Source organism: Ischnura elegans, chromosome 9, assembly GCF_921293095.1.
Source record: "Ischnura elegans chromosome 9, ioIscEleg1.1, whole genome shotgun sequence".
NCBI classification, from domain to species: Eukaryota; Metazoa; Arthropoda; class Insecta; order Odonata; family Coenagrionidae; genus Ischnura; species Ischnura elegans.
The window spans coordinates 59,795,243-59,815,129 of NC_060254.1; the positions used below are offsets into that span (position 1 = coordinate 59,795,243).

At 36.0% G+C, this 19,887-nt stretch overlaps 1 protein-coding gene across 6 annotated transcripts in view; it reads right to left on the reverse strand.

Moving 5' to 3' along the window:
- Positions 1-18,100, reverse strand: part of LOC124166066 (extended synaptotagmin-2) — a 63,416-nt gene extending 45,316 nt beyond the window's left edge. For 2 of the 6 annotated variants that reach the window (XM_046543685.1, XM_046543683.1), the window contains exons 1-7: positions 17,666-18,097; positions 17,120-17,161; positions 16,193-16,333; positions 15,987-16,063; positions 15,818-15,884; positions 12,279-12,545; positions 10,743-10,913 (exon numbers count right to left, since the gene is read on the reverse strand). In XM_046543685.1, coding sequence (XP_046399641.1) covers positions 10,743-10,913; positions 12,279-12,545; positions 15,818-15,884; positions 15,987-16,063; positions 16,193-16,333; positions 17,120-17,161; positions 17,666-17,956 — 1,056 coding nt within the window. In that variant the 5' untranslated portion in view covers positions 17,957-18,097. Of the gene's footprint in view, positions 1-6,490; positions 6,580-10,742; positions 10,914-12,278; positions 12,546-15,817; positions 15,885-15,986; positions 16,064-16,192; positions 16,334-17,119; positions 17,162-17,665 lie in introns of all 6 variants that reach the window. The other 4 variants (XM_046543680.1, XM_046543684.1, XM_046543679.1 and 1 more) reach the window with 4 other exon arrangements.
- Positions 18,101-19,887: the final 1,787 nt, after the last annotated feature.

Below are 19,887 nucleotides of genomic sequence, written 5' to 3' on the forward strand. Positions count from 1 at the left end.
CTCCTCTATAAGTCATTGATATCATTGTCTACAACAGGTCTTATTTCCTTTCCTGGAGACCACAAAGCTAAATGCAGAAGAAAATGATACCTCACCTGTGTATGTACATAAACAGAAAATTGTAGCGATGTTGTCTAAATGATTACATGAGGTTTCTACAGCAATCATACAAGTTTTTAGAGCCCTTTTGGCCTTCTTCCACAAACACTTGAACAAATATTGAAAGGGAAACTCTTGCCACTGCCTCAACACGGTGCCTATTTGCTGATGCTTAGAATGGTGATGGATAGAATAAAAGACACACCACGTTCGCATACTTAATTTTTAAATAATTTGAATTGCAAAGCATTTGGTAATCAATTACTGAATGATATTACTGCGTAAAAAAATTTTTTGACACCATTTTAACTGATCAATGAAAAATTTTTGATAGACATCACCATAAAGTATGTAATTACTCTGTGACATAGCCTACATATATAATATCAACACACAATTATTTCTTAACTCTTGACATATTGATGCAGCCGCTTCTGAATATATAGAAATGTGTAAATACGCTAAATGCCCTCGTTTTTGTGCCATAAAAGCCGTTTTACACAGGGCACGACATTGTGCAATCTGACGTATGAACGAAGGTGCAATCAAAATTGCGTCGTGTAAAGAGGAGAATTGCGAGAACGAATGCGAGAATGAGTGGATGTGAGAATGCCCCGGCCCGGCTCTAATTCCGAGCTCGAATTCTTGCAATTTCAACAATTTTTTCCTATAGATGAAGCAGCGGTAAACATGAATTTTATGACGATTATTCAGAATATTCTCAAAAAAATTGTACCTAAATGAAATATTTGGTTGAGTAATTTGCCGATGGTGTCTTGAATAATGTAATGTGGTACTCCAGTGGTAGATAATTAAACGCAAGGAAATATTATTAAAATTACATTTTTCACGCATTTAAGTACAGTAAAACTTTGATTTTACGCAGTTGGAGGGACCGAAATATGGGCACTGTGTAAAATCAAAGTGTGTAAAATCAAGAGTTGGTATTGAGGAGGAGTATAGTTTTCAGGATAACACTAGCTCATTACTGCTCGGAAAATTAAGCCTAATAATCTTATTTACTCAAAAGCAACACCAAAGATGACGTGTTACCTTAACCCTTAAACAGCGGAGTTTTTTTTCGGAGTTTTATTTTGTTTTTCCGTTAAAAACTGATTGATTACCTCCTCAGGATTCAGATAAACACTTAGTTTTAAAATTCTGTTGAATCGTTCTTGCTAGAGGGGTTGTGCCCATATGGGCACGCTAGCCGTTCCGGCCACGGGTCTGCATTCTGCAGAAGAATCGCTCGAACCATCATAATTCTTATTTTTACTGCGTGATACACCATATATTTTCGCATTTACCTATAGTACTTCTTTTTTTATTTGGCAATTTGAAGTAATTTCAAGTCATTATACTATATTTTTTTCGGTTTAAACATTTTTTTCGCTGTCCAAAGATCTTAACAGTATATAACACAGATTTGAAAACAGTTATTGAATAAAAAAACACGTTATCGATGAGTTTATTAAAAAATTAGTCCTTTATTGCTGGTAGAGTCTTTGAATACTATATATTGGGTTTTCAATTGGCGAGTATTATAGTTAGAATTTCATTGACGGCAAAGACCTGGGCACTTAGCACAGTCTGAGCGCGCGCGGGAAGAATATTCTTCATAAGAACATCGGCGTCTATGAAACGGGACAAATTGGTTACTCCTGCCATCATACCTCATATCATCAGACTTTCTATGATTAGTTGCACTTGATAGGGAATATTAAATACGACCACCAGGTCTGGGAAAGGTACATTTTTGTTACAAAAACACTTGTGCAATCTCTCGCCTAAAGGTTTACTGCGGTATATTTGAACCAGAATTTTCCATATTGATCCAGGCATTTACAATGACAGCATCAAGGAAATAGCTTCATGTGGACCATCACCATTTTTTCCTCTGATAATATTCCTGTACCTGTTGATATTTTGATCCGTGAGATCAGTTCCGCCTATCTAAATATTGTAGCTAGAGACCACTGCTGGCTGCCTAACTTGTACCATTTTTGAGGTAACACGCGGGAATCTCGTGACCTTTGTGAGTGGGTGTACACATTGGCAAGGTGACTTGACAGTCACTACCGAAAAATCATTCTATCTAACAACAACAATATTCCCTTGTTTCTCCCGTGCGAAAGCATGGGAGAAACAAGGGAACTTATAGTTTCACCCCGCTTAGCTAGCTGTTTTTTCGACCTTTGAGTATCCTTTTCCTCACAACTGTTCCAGTAGCCTCACATCCTTGAGATTTTAACTGACTTATAAGAGGAGAGCGTGTAAACCTATTGTAAAAATAAATGGAAAAGATTCATCGCTTGCTCTAGAAAATTGTCCAACATGATAAGCAAATACGAAGAGCATTTACCTACGAATTTATGGTAGTTATTTTTTTCTTCAGCACTCACTCCCTGCTATATGCTGAAGTCCACCAAGTAATCTTGAGGAGCATTCAAGCACTATATTTTAAAGCCGAAACTTATAGTTTCACCCCGTATGAACTGTTTGCAGCCATGATTGCCAAAATATTTTATCATGGATTCATCATGTTTTAGCTTTCTCATCCTTAACCCTTCCACCATGCACTTGATTGTTGGGTATGTATACCAGTGGTAGAAAATAGCCCTATCATTCTTCATACTGGATAGTTGAGCAAAGTATAACGCAAGCACCATGAATAAAAGTGTTGAATAGTATAAAATGTATTTTTGTACTAAAAATTAATGGAAATATTACAAAAAAATACAGCAAAAAATATTGAAGGCGTTAAAATCGAGTGATATAAGAAAAAAATGAAAGATTGACAACAACTTAGCGTTTTGCATGGAAATTATTTGATAACAGACCCAATAATGACGTTTGTAGCGAAGGACACCAGCCAAAAAAGACACCCCCGGCTACCGGCTAGCGTGCCCACATGGGATCACCAAAAAATAAATTCAAATTCCTTGTTTCATACGAAAGATATCACAATGCTGGCAAAAGAAACCGAAGTTGACATCATTCATTATGAGGATAAGATTAAATACTTAGCCGAGTATAAAAAATTAAGAGGAAAAAAATTGCATTTACTGAAGACACTTCGCCATTTTTCCTCTTTTGCCACCTCGAACAGAGTGAGTAAGAATACCCATCATGCCACAGTCAACTGCTGGTACAAATGCTGGCCGTAAGCACACGAACCGAATAAAGTGATACATTGTAATCATTTTTGGAGAAAACAGCATGCTCTATAATGTTTGGGTCGGAATTTATACGAAAATATTTAGACCACTGCAGCTGTGCCCATATGGGCACGCTAGCCGTTCAAGGGTTAAGAGAAACAACTTTGCATTCCTGAACAGTGTTTCCCATGGTTGAACAAAATGGTTGAAATGCCAGCATTTCTGGCACTAAGATTACTTCTGTTACCCAGGAGAAATTTCGGAATGGTGATACTTAACGGTCGCAGAGAAGCTAATTTTCAAAAATATTCTCATTAAAAGCAGTTTTCAGGATATCCGTTTAACCACCAGCAGACAAACAAAGATTGGAGATTGAAGAAATGAGATACCTGAGGATAGTCATCCAAATTAACCCCATTAACAGGGAGCAAAATTTTGCTAATACATCACAAAGGCTTTACACCCAGTGGGCCTGGGTTCAAGTCCTGGCAGTAGCAGAGACTTATCAGAGATGGCCCTATCCCTACTTGAGTCTAATGTGGAGGGCACTTCCAGTGCACCACTCTGTCCATCAGATGGGAAGTTAAGTCCTGGTCCCTTTTGAGCTTATCATTACAACCTGGCTAATGCCAACATAGGGTTCCTATCCCCCCAGCCCTTACTTCATGGCACTAATGACCCCAGTTGTTGGTTACCTCCAAATAGCATACCATAGATAATACGGAGCACACAGGACCCGGGATATTCGGAAATTCAGATTTTTCCGGTGCTTAGATCACTTTTTTTAAGTGAGCTATTTAAATGACCGCGCAACTGCCGTCATGCCGCCCGTGATGAATAAAAAATGACTAATAGTCCTGAAAAATTTTCCTTCTTTATAATTTATACGCATTAAAAAAGCATTTCCCCATGAAATTTTAGCATTAGTAGATTGACTCTTCCGGGAATAGCTTCTCTGTCGGCATTCTTCCGCGAATTCAGCGCCGGGACCTTCGACTCACAAGCCGTGTGACTCAGCTTCACGTAATATTTTGCTTCCCCATATCTGATAACAACACCGGACACTTTTTGTATTTCGATTTAATGGTACTAAGCCATTCCTGAGTTTAAAGGGACTGCCTTATCACTCACGTCTTGAATTTGACTTCAATGATTACATGACGATTGACGACGCGAGTTATTCTCCGAGGGCATTAACTCCAAACTAAAGTTCCAACCATGTTTAACTTAAACCGTCTGACAATGAGATACAAGTTGAGTCAGTTCTGATAAGCGGGCAGCGCAAGCAATTTTTCCTCGCCTCCATTTGTCCCGCAGATGTGGGATTAGCCTGGGAATGAGACAATGCATGCTGCTTTTACCATCGTGTTAAATCACCATCGACTTACGTCCATACTAGAAGTACGACTATCTTTTTTGGATCACCTTGGAAGCCAAAATTTTGGCACGGGAGTATTTTTAACGACTCATTTCGCCGTTATATTTCGCTAGGGCGACGGAAAACATAGCGTTGGCAATATCCTAGAAAGCCTTGCGTTGGCGATAGATATTCCGTAGCTCATAATTCTGGATATAAATAGCATCGATCAATAAGTCGAATAATAAACGAAAGGTGATAATGTTAATATCTCCAGCGATCAAGTCTTAATCAAAAGTAGTTACGCATACACGGCGATTGCCGTGTGTTTTAGGTTTCGATATCCTTCTACGGCGAATTTGAACTAAGAGCGACATCCACGTTCGTAATGGAGCCTGAGAGGGCTCACGGGGAAGCAATAATTAGATTCGCGATGTATTTAGTTTCACGCTCAACAGCGCGATGTCATTTCAACCGTTCCTGTATTCATTTTTGCAACTCATTGAGACGAAATAATAACCTAACTGCATATTGCTCTAGTCAGATTTTCAAAACAAGCTGAAAGACAACTGCGTAAAATCAAGATTAGCGATCTCTTACGGGCTGGGGTTATGCTGCGCAAAATCGAAAAACTGCGTAAAATCAAGAAAAGATGTAAAATCGAAGTTTCACCATTGCAATTCCCTATGCTTTCCGGCCGGACTTGAGTGCCGCTGCGTAAAAACGAGACTTGATGTAAAATCGAGGTGCGTAAAATCGAAGTTTTATTGTATATATATCAAATTAAGTATTGAACAATAGGAAGGCTTGCAATGCATTAACTTTCTTGTTCTGTCATACCGGTTTAATGAGCGAATGATTCATTGATTCATCTGGAGTGTGCGTTCCATTACATTTCCAGAAGATATGAGACTCATCATGTACATATATTTTACAATATTTTAGAGAATTTCATTAATTTGATAGACGTGAAAAATTTGTAATTTTCAATTACAATTTCCGTCTTATTCCGATTAGTGCACTTCGCGGAGAGTAAAAATTCCAGGTAGTGGCAAAAGCAATCTTAAGCGTGGGATCTTAGCCCCCTTTTTTACTGTTTTACCTTATTAATTGTACACATATTAACATCTGCTTTAGTTTCAGGATAATCGCCATTGTGCCAGTGCATTTACACAAAACAGATCAGTATGTCAACAACATTTTGCACTGAATTTTGTTTATTCCTTGATCTAATATGTAACACGCTTCACGCTTCAACAGACGACAAAATTATGTGAAAGAATGCTTGATTACAAGTATGTACCATGTAAAGTGGTAACACATTTGTCTGCACAATAATTATTTCACACAAGATTGAGAAATGAATGTAGTGTATGTATGCCCCATGTAAAACGGCCTTAATAACTGGAAAAAGAAGCTATTTTCTCAGGAAAATGGCTACTTTTTTTACTACTAGTTTTTGCAATGATGAGTAATTTTCTAGGGATCTTCAGAACTCACTATAATTGACTTCTAATGCAATCATCTACACCAAACACATTAAATAAATGATATCCCAACCTAAGCTAATGAGGTCCTAAACCCTGCATAGCATCAGACTAAACTTTGGTCTCGTATTTTCTATATTCATGAATCAAAACTTAACAAAAGACCTGTTTAGCCATTACATAATTCATTAGTAATTGGCACTGAAATGGTGGTTATAAAAAATAGGAAAATTCCAAATAATTCTTTCAAATATCTATTGCATGTACATTTGGGCCTGTGCTGATACAAAACCAAATGATAGTGTCTAAAAACAAATGTATCTGCGAACCATTAATGGCAACAGTGATGTCAGGCATTAATCACTTCTGCCTTATAACCTCAGTCTCACCTTCCCAGGGTATCATCTTTCTTGGGAGCATCATCCGCATCGATAATCTGGACTTCCAAAGTCTGTCCCATGGCCTCGTAGACTATAGACTTTTTTTATTACAGAGATGCATGTCAGGTTGGCATGAATTGGGGGTAAAATATAGTCATATGAAACAGCAAATGCAGATTAAAAACTTTTGAAAAATAGTAAAGATATATATACAAAAAGCACAAAACAAACAAAAGCAAGCAAAAACAAATAAATTATGGATAAAATATTAATAAAAGACTAAAATGGGAGACATTAGACAGTTAAAATGTACTTGACATCAGAATTGATGGCTTAAAAAGCAATTAATAAAACAAAACATAAACTGTACAGTCCTTGGAATCAATTTTAATTACTTCATATGGATATATCTTCCTGTGAGGGATTCAATATTACCTTTATGAGTAATTCCAAAATTAAGCAACAAACTAGGCAAGTTAATAATTTGAAGATGAGGACTATCATTAGATCAATTAATATCACCAATTCTGCAAATAAATACAAAAATATACACCGATGACAAAACTTTTCAGCACCAAGGAATTAGAAATAGAGAAAAAAAATACACACAAACACAAAATGATATTGAAGCATCTAATATACTTGGAAATTAAGCAAAACTACAAGTAAGGCACTAAGAATAAAATAGGTTGTTAAACTTAAGTTAAGATTCATACTTGACATTATCCAAAAAATAATAATAACACAAGCTAAAAAGGGATAAAAGTACTTTATTATTTTCCAAGCTCCATTATTATTTGTCAATCAACTCATAAATTAAGTTATCCTCATGATATTAAATTGCCAACATTTTGATCTAAAAAAAACTACATAGCTGATAATAGTAATTTAATTTTTTTAAGAACCAGCATCACACAAAATTACCCCACATTTAATTTTCAATTTGGCACTTTCACAGGTTTATCCCAAGCCCAAAACATGTAACCCTTTCAAATTCCTGTTTGTGAGTCCTTGCTCTGTACATGTGCAGCAAAGGTTCCCAGTGCAAACAATATGGTGTGAGTTAAAAAGGACAAAGGGAAGGAAGCTGTTAATGAACAATGACAAAACGAGGGAGCACCTATGCAAAAAAAACAGCCTTCCTTTTATCCACTCCACAGTGCCTAGAAAAGTCCAGTACCCAGGCCTTCAAATAATTCAAACTGCAATAACACTAGTGTTTGGACCACCAATGCAAAGAACTTCTGAAATTACAGTCTAACCAACTAGATTTCATTGCGGCATGTTCCATTAAAGCCAGTAATTGCATTTTTTTTCAGCAATTAAAACTACAGTAAAACCCACACAGAACCAACCTCCACATCGTGAAATTTTTATAAAAATCTCATAACAAAGTTATAGTTCTTAGCCTCAAGAACACCACGAGAATAACGCAATTTTCACTTCTGACAAATCTATGGTTGCCGAGTAAGGTAATGCTAGGCGAACATCTGACTCATGGTCAATCAAAGTCATGAAATGAGATTTCAATTTCATGTTTATGAAATCACTATCCAGACAAAAGAAGTAGTGCAGAGATAATTATAAAAAAATAGGTGCTTTTCCTCAATAAACCCAGGTTAATTCAAGCAAACTCGCAACATGATGGAAGTGCACCAGACGTCTGATAGGCACCACTCAAATCTTTGCCTGCTAACAATTAACCTTGTCTTAGATTTGTGCAAATATGGTAGTTAAAAAAATAATGGTAAATGGCTCACATCAGAATAATTTTCTGAGCATTCAACCATTGAAAAGTATCATCCATTATAGCATTCCTGTCAATAAAAGCCATACCCACAATTTGGGACTTCAAATTCAGTTAATAGAGAGTAGGGAACATATGATACGACTCAAAACAAAAAATAATCAATCAGTTAGATAAAATTAGGATAGTTAACGTTTTAAGGTTAATTCTTCTTCATTTATCTCCCATAATTATAGCTAAGATTCATTATGGTAACATTTATAAATGATATATATGGTATATCATAAATGACTAATGGTCTAAGAATTTTAATTTTATTTTGATAAAATTGGGCTGATCCAGAATGTAAGTGTTAAGAGAGTGGTGATTATAATTTTAAGCAAAATAATGACTTTATGTCATGCATATTGTTTTCTTCCTCAGATGCATTTCAACTATCTGGACCTTATCTATCATGCAGAATGAAAATATTCTTAACAATTCTCCTATGAACACATTCTGAAAGATTGAGTAATTGAGCAAAAAAACTTGAGCGGCAAAATTTAATAAGAAATTAATTGCAAAAAATAATGACAACCTATGTATAAAGAAATTGACAGAAAAAATAGGACATCTTACATGCTAAAGATGCCAGCTGACAACCAATAGAAAAAATAATAATTTATTGATTGTCCAGAATAGTTTCTAAAGCCATGTACAAACATGTCCCACATTGGTTTTATCTCCATCAGTAGATATGTTTATGACTGATATATTCTATGTTCATTGTCAGAATAAGGACAAGGGTTATTTAAAAAATTGCTATCACATATTTTTGGTATTTTAGAATATATACTATACATTTGATTGTTATTTTCAAGCATTCACCAGTATGGGAGCATACAGTGAGTAATTATAGCTTCAGAAAAATGTTCTCCACAAATATGCCTACACACAAATTTATATTATGAATTGGCAACCACTCATGAAGTACATGAATTATGATTGATAACCAAGATATGACATTGAAGGACAAAATGAACTTGGTTCAACACAAGGCTGTAGAAAGAAAACAATTTTGGAGGGGGGGGGGGGAAGGTAATTAATAATGGTGGTCCATTTCAGGGGGATTCAATCTTAGGGGATGATCTTAAGAATGCATATCTCAAGCATTTGGGGGTCTGATATCCTAGGCATTGCTTTACCCCACTTGCTACAGCCTTGGTTCAACTTTAAAAAATCATTTACTCCAGAAAAATTTGAAATTCATGCATTATTTTCATTAAACACACATGACAACGGAGGAACAATTATTTGTAGCTCTTATCATGTTCCCATCCACCTGAAAGAGAATGATTTGACAAGTGTTTCCAAATAACATCCAAGAATACAATGTAGTGAAGTAGGCATCACGAATGGGAACAGAAGAATAAAAGATATTAGAGGTACAAATGATGAACTTTGAAAGCATAAGTGACTAAAGTGACTAAGTTATTCTTCCATGTTAAATTAGTCATGTTTAATGAGTAAACACCCAATTAATATCACCCTCCCAATAAAAATATTCATCAATGTCACTTAGATCAATTGGCTTATTGTTGCTTGTTTCACACAGAGCAATTCAGATTCAAAATTTTTTCATGTATCAATTTTTGAAAGCTAGTTCATAAAATACAGCCTAATATAGAGGAAGACAGAGTTTGGACAGTCCACATGAAATATTACCATTAATCTATCTTTGATTCAACATCAACAGCCAATTTTTACTTTTGCAAAACTAAAAACAAAAGTAATATGCAATAGTTTTGCTACTCAATGCAACTGGAAAGGGCAAAGAAGTGGAAAATAAACATTGGAATCTTCTCCATTACTAAGAGAGCACATGGTAAGTTCTGCTAGTTGTTGCGCGGCCCTAAAAAAGTAATTTTTATGTCTGCCCTATGCAAACTACATTAGTTGACTCTCTTTTCATCATCAGTGACTAGTTAACTTTATCATATGCTTGTACACAAGGAAAAATATCATTTTAATTAATAAATTTAAGAGAGTAAGTAAAAAGGTTTATACAGTAATAATGGATTCTACAAAAGATAAATCAAATGTAACACACACCCTGTACAATATTTTGTGACTGTTAGTGCTGTACGGACACATTATAGACAAGAACTACCATGAAGAAGAAGATGGAAGAAGCAAAAAATTAGAGGGATAAATGAGGCAAAAATGTATCCTTAAAATGCACGATGGAACTTCAATGAGCCTGATGATTATGATACCTGAAAACATTTTTATGGAAAAGACTATTTGTAAATTAACTTGATGAGACTCATACATGTAAATAAAAATAATGTACAACAAGTTGTCACTGAAACAGAGATAACAGTAGCTGGAAAAAATATTTACAAAATGTGTCATATGCACTGTGCTCCAGGATTTTTTTCAATAACTCCTCCACAAGCAACAAATATGCTGCAAGAGATGGTATGATGATATAATATGAAATGGTTCTTTACATATACTGAAGTAGAAACTTACCTCACACCAATAATCCCACTTGGGAGCGACAGTATTGTTGATGGTCTGCGTTCTAAACTCTTGCGCTCCAACAGTGATTACTGCATATGGATCTGATTTCCCCTTACCTAACATTCCAATATCTTTCTTCATCAAGTCTTTAGCTTCAACTACATGGACACGGAGAACACCCTAAAATTGGTAATAATTTCCTTTTACAAACCATGAAAAAGCCCATATGTAATCACACAATGTGAATAAAAATTTAGAAATATAATTTTTATCAGAAATATTTAAGATAAATCATTTGAGTCAGTCCATGTATCAAGGAAAAATTTTTAGAGACATGCATATCATATCTGAATGCCTTCTATTGTGTTGAGCCACCTAAGTTGCCAAGGATAAAATTTGTTTCAACCAAGGATCAAACCAGGGCAATTCAAAGACCACTACTCCATCCAGTTTTCATCATTTCTCTAGGATGAGTGAATTTTCCATCTAATAGCTAAAGTGGTATTTGCATGAAATATTTGAAGAATGAAAAACATTCTCATCCAAGCAACGCTTTGGTGTAAGTACTAAACAGTAATAGCTTCCAAAAATTGTGTTTTCCAGAGCTTTACTATCTTTGATAGAGCTCAAAGGCATAACAACTAGTACCATGAACCACCATAAAATTAACATCTGAATTAAGAATGATGAGTGGGATATTTGTCCCCTTGTTAGCTCCGAAAGTTCAAGGCCTCTATAGTAAAACCTCGTTAATTTAAAAATTGAAGGGACCAAAAAATTGGACAAAAAATTATGTAATTCAACTCCCAGGCCTCAAGGATATTCATATGGCAAATAATATGATTTCTATTTCAAAAATACCAATGAGTAGTTCCCATTAGAAAGAGCACTTTAGAAATAAATAATTGCTTGTACATACTCATAACAAAATACACCCATCCATTTCAAGGGCCACAGTAATTCAAAAATTTTCAACAAATATTTTTCAATGAAGTATGTATATCAGTAACATGTGCATCTTCTTTTTCCTGATGATAAATTACTTAGTAGGAAAGATATGGAGCAAACTGTGAGTAGGGAGTACAAAACCAATATATATGCCATGAAAATTTTCATCCGTAAGGAATACGTTTGGAAAAATTCCTTTCCAACTCTCTAGAGTAGAGAATGAAAATATTATCAATAAAATGCCTTAAACTAAAATGAAATTTTAGAATGGAAAAGAACTTTGAGAAAATAAGTAACGTAATATCACCAAGGCCTGACATAACTCTGATAAAAGAGAACAGGCTTTACAGGTGAATAACATTTGTTACATTTCATCCCGTTTTGCACTAATTGTAAGTCAGGCTATCCCTGAGACCCAACGCTAATAATAATGAAGAAGTTACTCATTGAAATGTTGGCCTTCAATAGCCTTATCTGGTGGCTAACCCATGAAGATTTTACAAACACCTCTCACTGTTTAGAGTGTACCACCCATAGATGAAAGCAATGACTATATCAGGAGTAATTAAGGCAAATCCACAAAACAATTACAAGTACCTCTGGTTCTGGAGTTCGAAGAATTCGAGCTGGTACATTTTCAGATAAGGTTATTGGTAGTTTGTTCGGCAGAACCATCATTGACGCCACTGTTTCCACAATAATACGGCGAAGAATGTCACTCAATCCTGGCATATCCAGAAGGTCTGCCACTCCAACCAAATTGAAGTCGATAGTAGGATTATTCAGGAAGAATATCTGAAGGCCACCAACAAGAGGCATCTCGCGTATCAGTGGCTTCATGACCACCCTGACCATACCGTGAATCTGGAAGAATAATTTTTTTATAATTTACATTACACAACCATAAATAACATTTATTAACACACATACGAATGGATCACCAAATTTTTTGGTGTCACAGTGAAATGAGGCGATTCTACAGAGAATGGATAGAGAATCAACATTTATAAATGCCATAATTTTACTTCAAATATAACTCCACAAAGAAAACCCCCTCCCTTGGAATGATTTTCTTTTGTTTTAGATCATACACATGATGGCAATTAGCATGCAGTGTCACATGCCTATAGTTGAAGGCATTTGAAATACAAACAGTGAGAAGTTATTCTCATTTCAGACAGTATTTCCTAATTCTGGCCCACTGAAATGCCTACAGCTGGAACATTTTCTCAATGGCACAAATGCAATTGTCTGGACAATTTAAAATGAATCTAAAAACCTTACTACTGAGTGAAGTTTTTTATACTGTGGATGAGATTTCTTTTTTTCTAAGAAACCAAAATGGTCCGTAACGTATGTATTGTTTGAAAATTATACTAGTAAATATTATCACTCCAAAAACCAGCATAAAAATTTATACTATTGTATCTTGTGTTCAATTTTAAATGTTTAAATTTGCCAATGTGAAGATAAAAATCCTATGGAATAGTTTATTATAACAAAGCCTATGTCTACCTTATGCATGACCAAACAGGTGAATAAAATATTATTATTATTTTCAAACCATAAATTTCATGTTCCCTACCAGATCTCAATGGAAGTATGTGCCAAGCAAAATGCCATATGGTTGCTCACTAAATAAGATTTGATGTCATGTGGAACATCCTATGATGGCACGTGACACAGAATGTCATAACATTTACCTGTTTTCCAAGCCTCGCACTATGCGACCGCACTCCGTGATCACAGATACACGTCCCGCAGCAGTTGCAACCCGGGCAACTTGTGCGAGAGGCGACTACGAGGTGTGGTGCCTGACAGTGTAGTTTACGACGTCGAGCAGTGGTTTTGAAGCATTCATGCAAACCACTTTTCTGCATTCATGATCACAAAATCAAGGATGTGTGGTTTTCGAAACCAGGCCTTACATGGAGCATCAATAATACGAGTACAACCATGTTATTGCCAGAAAAAGGTTGCGAACTGGCAAAGAAAGCTCTCAATGAGTACGGGAAGCACTCTAAAATAACAGAATAACTGCACGAATAATAAAATATTGTTAGTTTTACGTAAATTGTGAAAATTACAAGACATAAATGTGAAAATTTGGGCTATCCGTGTTTTCTGATTATGTATTTGTGCCGTCTCCCCCCATTCATTAGCCCGGATAATTGGGAGTGCACTGTAATTTGTTTAAATGTGAGAAACTAGAAGTCAGTTAATGCCAAATTTAGAACAATGGCATAGACAGTGGCACCGACTCCATGGGGCCTGAGGGGGCCCGAGCCCCCTCAAAGATTCGTTTGGGGGGGCGGAGCCCCTTCAATAATTCAAGAAAATAATTTAGTTATATTATGCTTTGTGAAATCACAAAAATATATTGGTATTTTTTATTTCCCATGCTTGACGATAGTTACCTTTTAAAATAAATTCAACAATGTGTTAAAACAAAAGGTAAAATATATAAGGTAGCATGCAGGTTAACTGAAAATAAGTGGTATGAATCATGATAGTGACATCATGATATGCTGCGACACACTTTGAATTTAACCTCTTCCCGGAGCAAGACCTCCGATATGGGCCCCCCCAATATTTTTTATAAGTCGGCGCCCCTGGGCATAGAGCAACAGATATCATTTTTTTAATAGAGTAAGAAACTAAAATGGGCAACTCATAATAACTGGTGAAATCCTAGGCTGTAAAAAGTGAACTAAAAATTTCACAAGTGTGATAATCAGACTATTTGGGACATATTATTTATATTATTTGTGTTCATTTTTTATTAGTAATATTTGGCCCTGACAAATATTTTATAATACACTTGAGGACCTCAAACCTGGAATCCAGAAATCTGGAAAACCAGAAATCCAGAAGGTTAGAAAATTCCTCTGATTATTGTGTCAACTTGCCACCTTGTGGCACCACTCTCCGAGCCTTGTTCTGGGACGAGTAGGAACTTAGCACACGCTTTGAACATATGCTAACAACCAAGGCAGGGACACAAAGGGATCTCAAATATCGAGCACAAGAGCCTGAATGCATTCATAAATTAATTAATTAACAAAATATAGAAGCATCAGCACAGATTTACTGTACAACTAAGAAGGTATCGATAGATATCGCAACATCTGCTAGCAAATGCTATCAACAAAAGCTATTGAGCATAAAGAAAAAGATGTATTTATTGCTAGTTCTCATCCAGTATTAAGCACATATAGTTTATGCTGCGGAAGCTATGGTCGTAACTTGACAACCTATTCGGCAAATTTTTTACCTCCTTCAATGTGGTGTATTTGAATCCATCTAAGGCGATGAATATTCTTCCAGGGGTTGTTCAGGAGATCATCCACACATTCACATGTATCTAGACCTTTGATCCTTTTACGCAGCTGAGCGGATTGAGACTGAGTATTTTCTATCCATCGGTTGCGTACTTTAGTAGTGAGGTGTACAGTGAATATTTCACAATTTGGTTATGGATTTATTGCATCAAAATTCTCAAAAAGTGTACCTTTTTTCTGCATGCTGAAGGCCAGAAATCCATAAAAATCAGAAATCCAGAAACCCTTTGGTCCCGAGCCTTCCCCATTTGAGGTCCTCAACTGTATATTTATTTATTCCCAACTTCCCCGAAAACAGAACATAACGGCCCTTTACTACAGAGTTTCCAACACTAACAATACACAACACAAACATCCATACCCTGGGAAGGGATCCAATCCAACATACTCAATACAATTTGAGTAAGTTTTTCACAAGGTCTCACTTTATGACAATGGCCTCCAACACTGGTTATTACACTATGGCCATCGGAACATATAAATCACAGGTTTTGCAGTCATAGCCCAGGATGGGAATAGTTGCAAACCATAAGTGCTTATGATTAAAATTGGCGTAAGGCTTAGCCATTAGAAATCCCAATGGATAACTGCTATGTCTTTTAAAATACATGCTATTAGCATACAGCATAAACACAATCCTTAATAGCACGGTAGCTAGATATTGTGTAATCAAAAAATTATCAAAAGGGAGCTTCAATTAGCAAGTGTAACCAATCGACACCAAAAATTGACCACAATATGAATCAGTTGACAAAAAATATTTTAAATAAATATTTAAAGTGATCTATTGCTTGCCTGAAAATCCTTAATTCCTCCTTTGATGGCACCAATAGAGAAAGATATGTCACAGTCCCCAGCATAGCTGAAATACAGAAAAAATTATACGAGTCAGAATACAACATTAATAATCTAAAATCCTACAATTTCTAATCCATAAATCATTTTTTTAACTGCAAAAACTTACAAAATATCTAAATCCATTATAATTTCATTCCTTGAAACATTCAGATCATAAACTTTTACACCTCCAACTCTTGGCGGCTGTAAGGTAAAACCAAAGAAGACTTTCAGCAAACCATGCAATAATTAGCACACTAAATTAACAATGAAAGAGCATGACAAATCAAAATATTTAAAAATTTTGCATTAATAATATCATTTAATACTCACAATACTTCCAATTATCATCCTATCAAATTTGAAACCATTCATTTTGTAAGCTGCCAAACTATCACGAACTGCTGGTTCAATCGTATCCTTAAGCAAATCTCGGGCATAGTGGTTGAAATTTGGCCAAACCTGACGCAAGATCTGAAAGAATTCATAAAAATTTTATCAAAATACTGTAACAGTAGAAATTGCTGCTAATCACTGTTCAACATAAAGTAATCTCATTGCATCAATTGTTGCTCTATTCACCGAACAAGCTCAGAAAATCATGAAAAGAATATTCAATTATACAGGGCTTCAATTAACTTAAAAAAGACCAATTCTAAAGGCATTGCCGGGTAACATAAGTTGTACATAGAATCTGCATACTTAGTCCTTCCAAGGGGGCCACCATGAACCTTTCTTTTAACATTTGAGCTTTAAATTCTCACCAACCACAACCATAGGGAGCATACAGATGATCAACAGGCCACAATGAAGTGCCTCAAACTTAGCAAAAAGAAGCAAAACCTAAAAATCTTCACCAACCACACTATCACCTATGCATCACTCTGCAGGTAAAGAGGGAAACATAGTTGTAAAGATTCAAGTAAATTACTCCCTTTCACAGTGATTGTAAAAATTTTACATGAAAAGATGTTTACAAAGTGATTCCCCTTTATTCTCCAGGATGTGTATCAATTGCTAGTCGTTGGCTTGTTTGACACTCTGTGTAAGGTTTGGTCTTGCACAATGATCAACCTCCATGTTCACATTGCCTGCATTCAACACTTCTAACAATGCTAGGATAGCTAAAGAAATTTCCCAACCCAACTTCACCTTATATCCTTTGACAAGGGACATTAAATTCAATTACGTATGCTCCTTCAAGAAATACAAGCATTCATTGCAAAATGAATGGCGATGGATACAATTTTTTATGCTTACCCTGTTAATCCATTCTGCTCTTTCAACGTCAGGGAAAAACACCTGAAAATACAAGAATTATATTAGTCTTTAACGTAGAAATTTATTTGTTGATTTGCAAAGTTGATGATGATGATTCATACACGTGTGCTTATCCGAACATATCCCTGAAAATGAGGCTCGATACGTACAACTAAATACTGTAACGATAATGTGTCCGAAACGTCCCCCATCCCTGAGCGTCTAAGTATTTTTTCTGATAACGTCAAGACAATATTTTGATCATCAAAATCATAGTGATCTTCATGCGAGCTCAAAGGTAGGTCCCCACGATTCAAATTTACAATATAAATATATAAAACGTAATATCACACACAATATTACCCGAAATAAACAATGCCTACCGTCTTAAAACTTGCTAACGGGTGAATATACGAACATTCACTAAGACTGACGTGAACTGAAAGGCATTGTTAAAGGTAAAAAAATAAACGTCGAGAAAGCAAATTTGAGCTATCATTTACAAAACAAAAATAATTAGCAAAGCGACATTAAACAATGACGTACCCACGTAGGAAGGTCGTCGACACGAGCCAAAATGACATCTTTTTCTTGGCACATAGCTGCAGCTTTAGCAACATTCCTTCGAAGGTCTTTTTCTTTCTTCCATTCTTCTCGCATAACTGACAATATCACCGGCCCTATAAGCCAAGCTGAACTACAGCCGAAATAACCAAGGCAATAAACTAACATCACTTGGCTTAACCTCTTCACAAATGTATAACAAACACTAAGAACACTATAACCTGCGATTCGCTTGTTGGCCACAGAAACCTCCTTATTGCCATTGTCACCCATGTTTGCGCACTTTCGCTGCCACAACACTATCAAACGAACAACCGTCTTCGCTAGAATGACATCAACTGAACGTGAGATGAGCTCCTTGCTTGGACGGAGCAATTACCTCATCCAACTCACCCCACCCCGCCTACGATTACGCACCTACAGAAATACTTGACAACGAAGCAACGCAGGCCGCTCTAGAAGGCAGCGCATGGTCAAGATCAGCGGGACGAGGCAAGGAGGTGAGCCTAGATTTCCTTTACCAGCGAAACATTTATCTCCCTTTGCACAATGCTGAGAACGAAAGTACTTGAACATATGGGATACAATTGTATCGGCAATCGACGGAGTCCACATCATGAAGTAGGCAAACGAAGACACAACTGGCAATCAGAGCGCGAGATTCAAAACTTCTTCTTACAAATATGATAATAAATTGAATTCGAAAGCAAGGCAAAAACCCTTAATTTCGTTGAAAATGTTTTTATGAATCTAATTGCTAAGATTTTTAATGATTTAGTAGAGGTGAAAATAACTCTTTCATTTTATAAATTTATTGTTCTTAATTAACAATATTATTTCGCCCATCAAAAATTTTTACTTCATCGATTCAAATGAAATTAATTTATTCAGATTTTAAATAACTTTGGAACAGAATTTCCTTACAGAGAACTCCTAGGAATAAAGATCGACTTCATAATTTAAAAAAAAACAACAAAACATTCATATACATGCTGTCAGATTCAAATGTTTACAATATCAAAACATTTATATGTGAAGAGTAATATTGATTAGGAAGTGGCTCTATAGCAGCTAAAAATATCCTAAGGCCTCCACTCTGTCCAAAGTTCCGTTTTAGTATCATAAAAGTTGCATTGTAGTTCCCTACATAGCATAATGGATCCCTTATACCGTCTTCATTGACACGAGAAGTTTCGCAGTCTCTCCCAGTTACTCTATTCCAGTAATTTTGGACAGGTTATGGTACATTTTTAACTTATGAAGATAAATCTCAGTTTTATAGTAAAAAAATCGAAAGCAGTGCCAATTTTTTTATGGATATCATCGAACAGTGGCGCAGCGAGGGGGGGGGGGGGTTGGGGGGTAAACCCCCCCCCCCCCCCCCAGAGATCACGGAAATTTTTTAATTAAACCTATTTACTTAATTGGATTAATATTGCTTATGGAATAATGTGAGGATTAATAAAATATCCCTCATAAAGCCGTAAAAATCACCATTTTGAACCATTTCTCTTAATTTTTTTCCGGCGGAAGGTCTCCGCACCTCCAGCTTACCCTGACGGGTAAGCAATACCTCCAAGCCCCCAGTATTAGTTGCGCCTAAAACACCCCCTAGCCTTAATTCCTAGCTGGGCTCCTGTCATTGAAAGGAGATTAAATGAATTACAAGCAAAATTTTTGGCTTATAAATGCAAGAATTAATGACGTAAATGATATGAACGTGTGAAATAGACACAAAATTTCATCATTAATTTCACATTCTGGAACAAAATCATTTTTATCAATATGGATTTTTTCTAGCAAAAATAAAACGCTGTTACATTATAAAGCGGCCAATACTTTATCGTTTGGAAGTGCAGACTTTCCTCCGCTGAATCACTCTTTTAGTATGCTAACCGGCACGGCCATAACTCCAGCGCCTTGAAAGTTGTTCCGCCAACCGTCCTCCTTTCTCAAGGACGCAACTGCGTTCTACGAAATTTCGGCCGCAGTACCTTTGTGAGAGGCGTCATATTCTGCGCGATGATTCAAAGCAATGATGGATTGCTCTATGTGATTATTCTAGTACCTTGATTTTACATCGACCCCCATTACAACCATGGGCGAAGTTTAGAGTTTTATGTTGGAGGCGAGCAATCCTGCCTGGGGTTTATGGGCTATGGAACACACCATTGGCGCAGCGAGGGGGGTTTTGGGGGATTAAA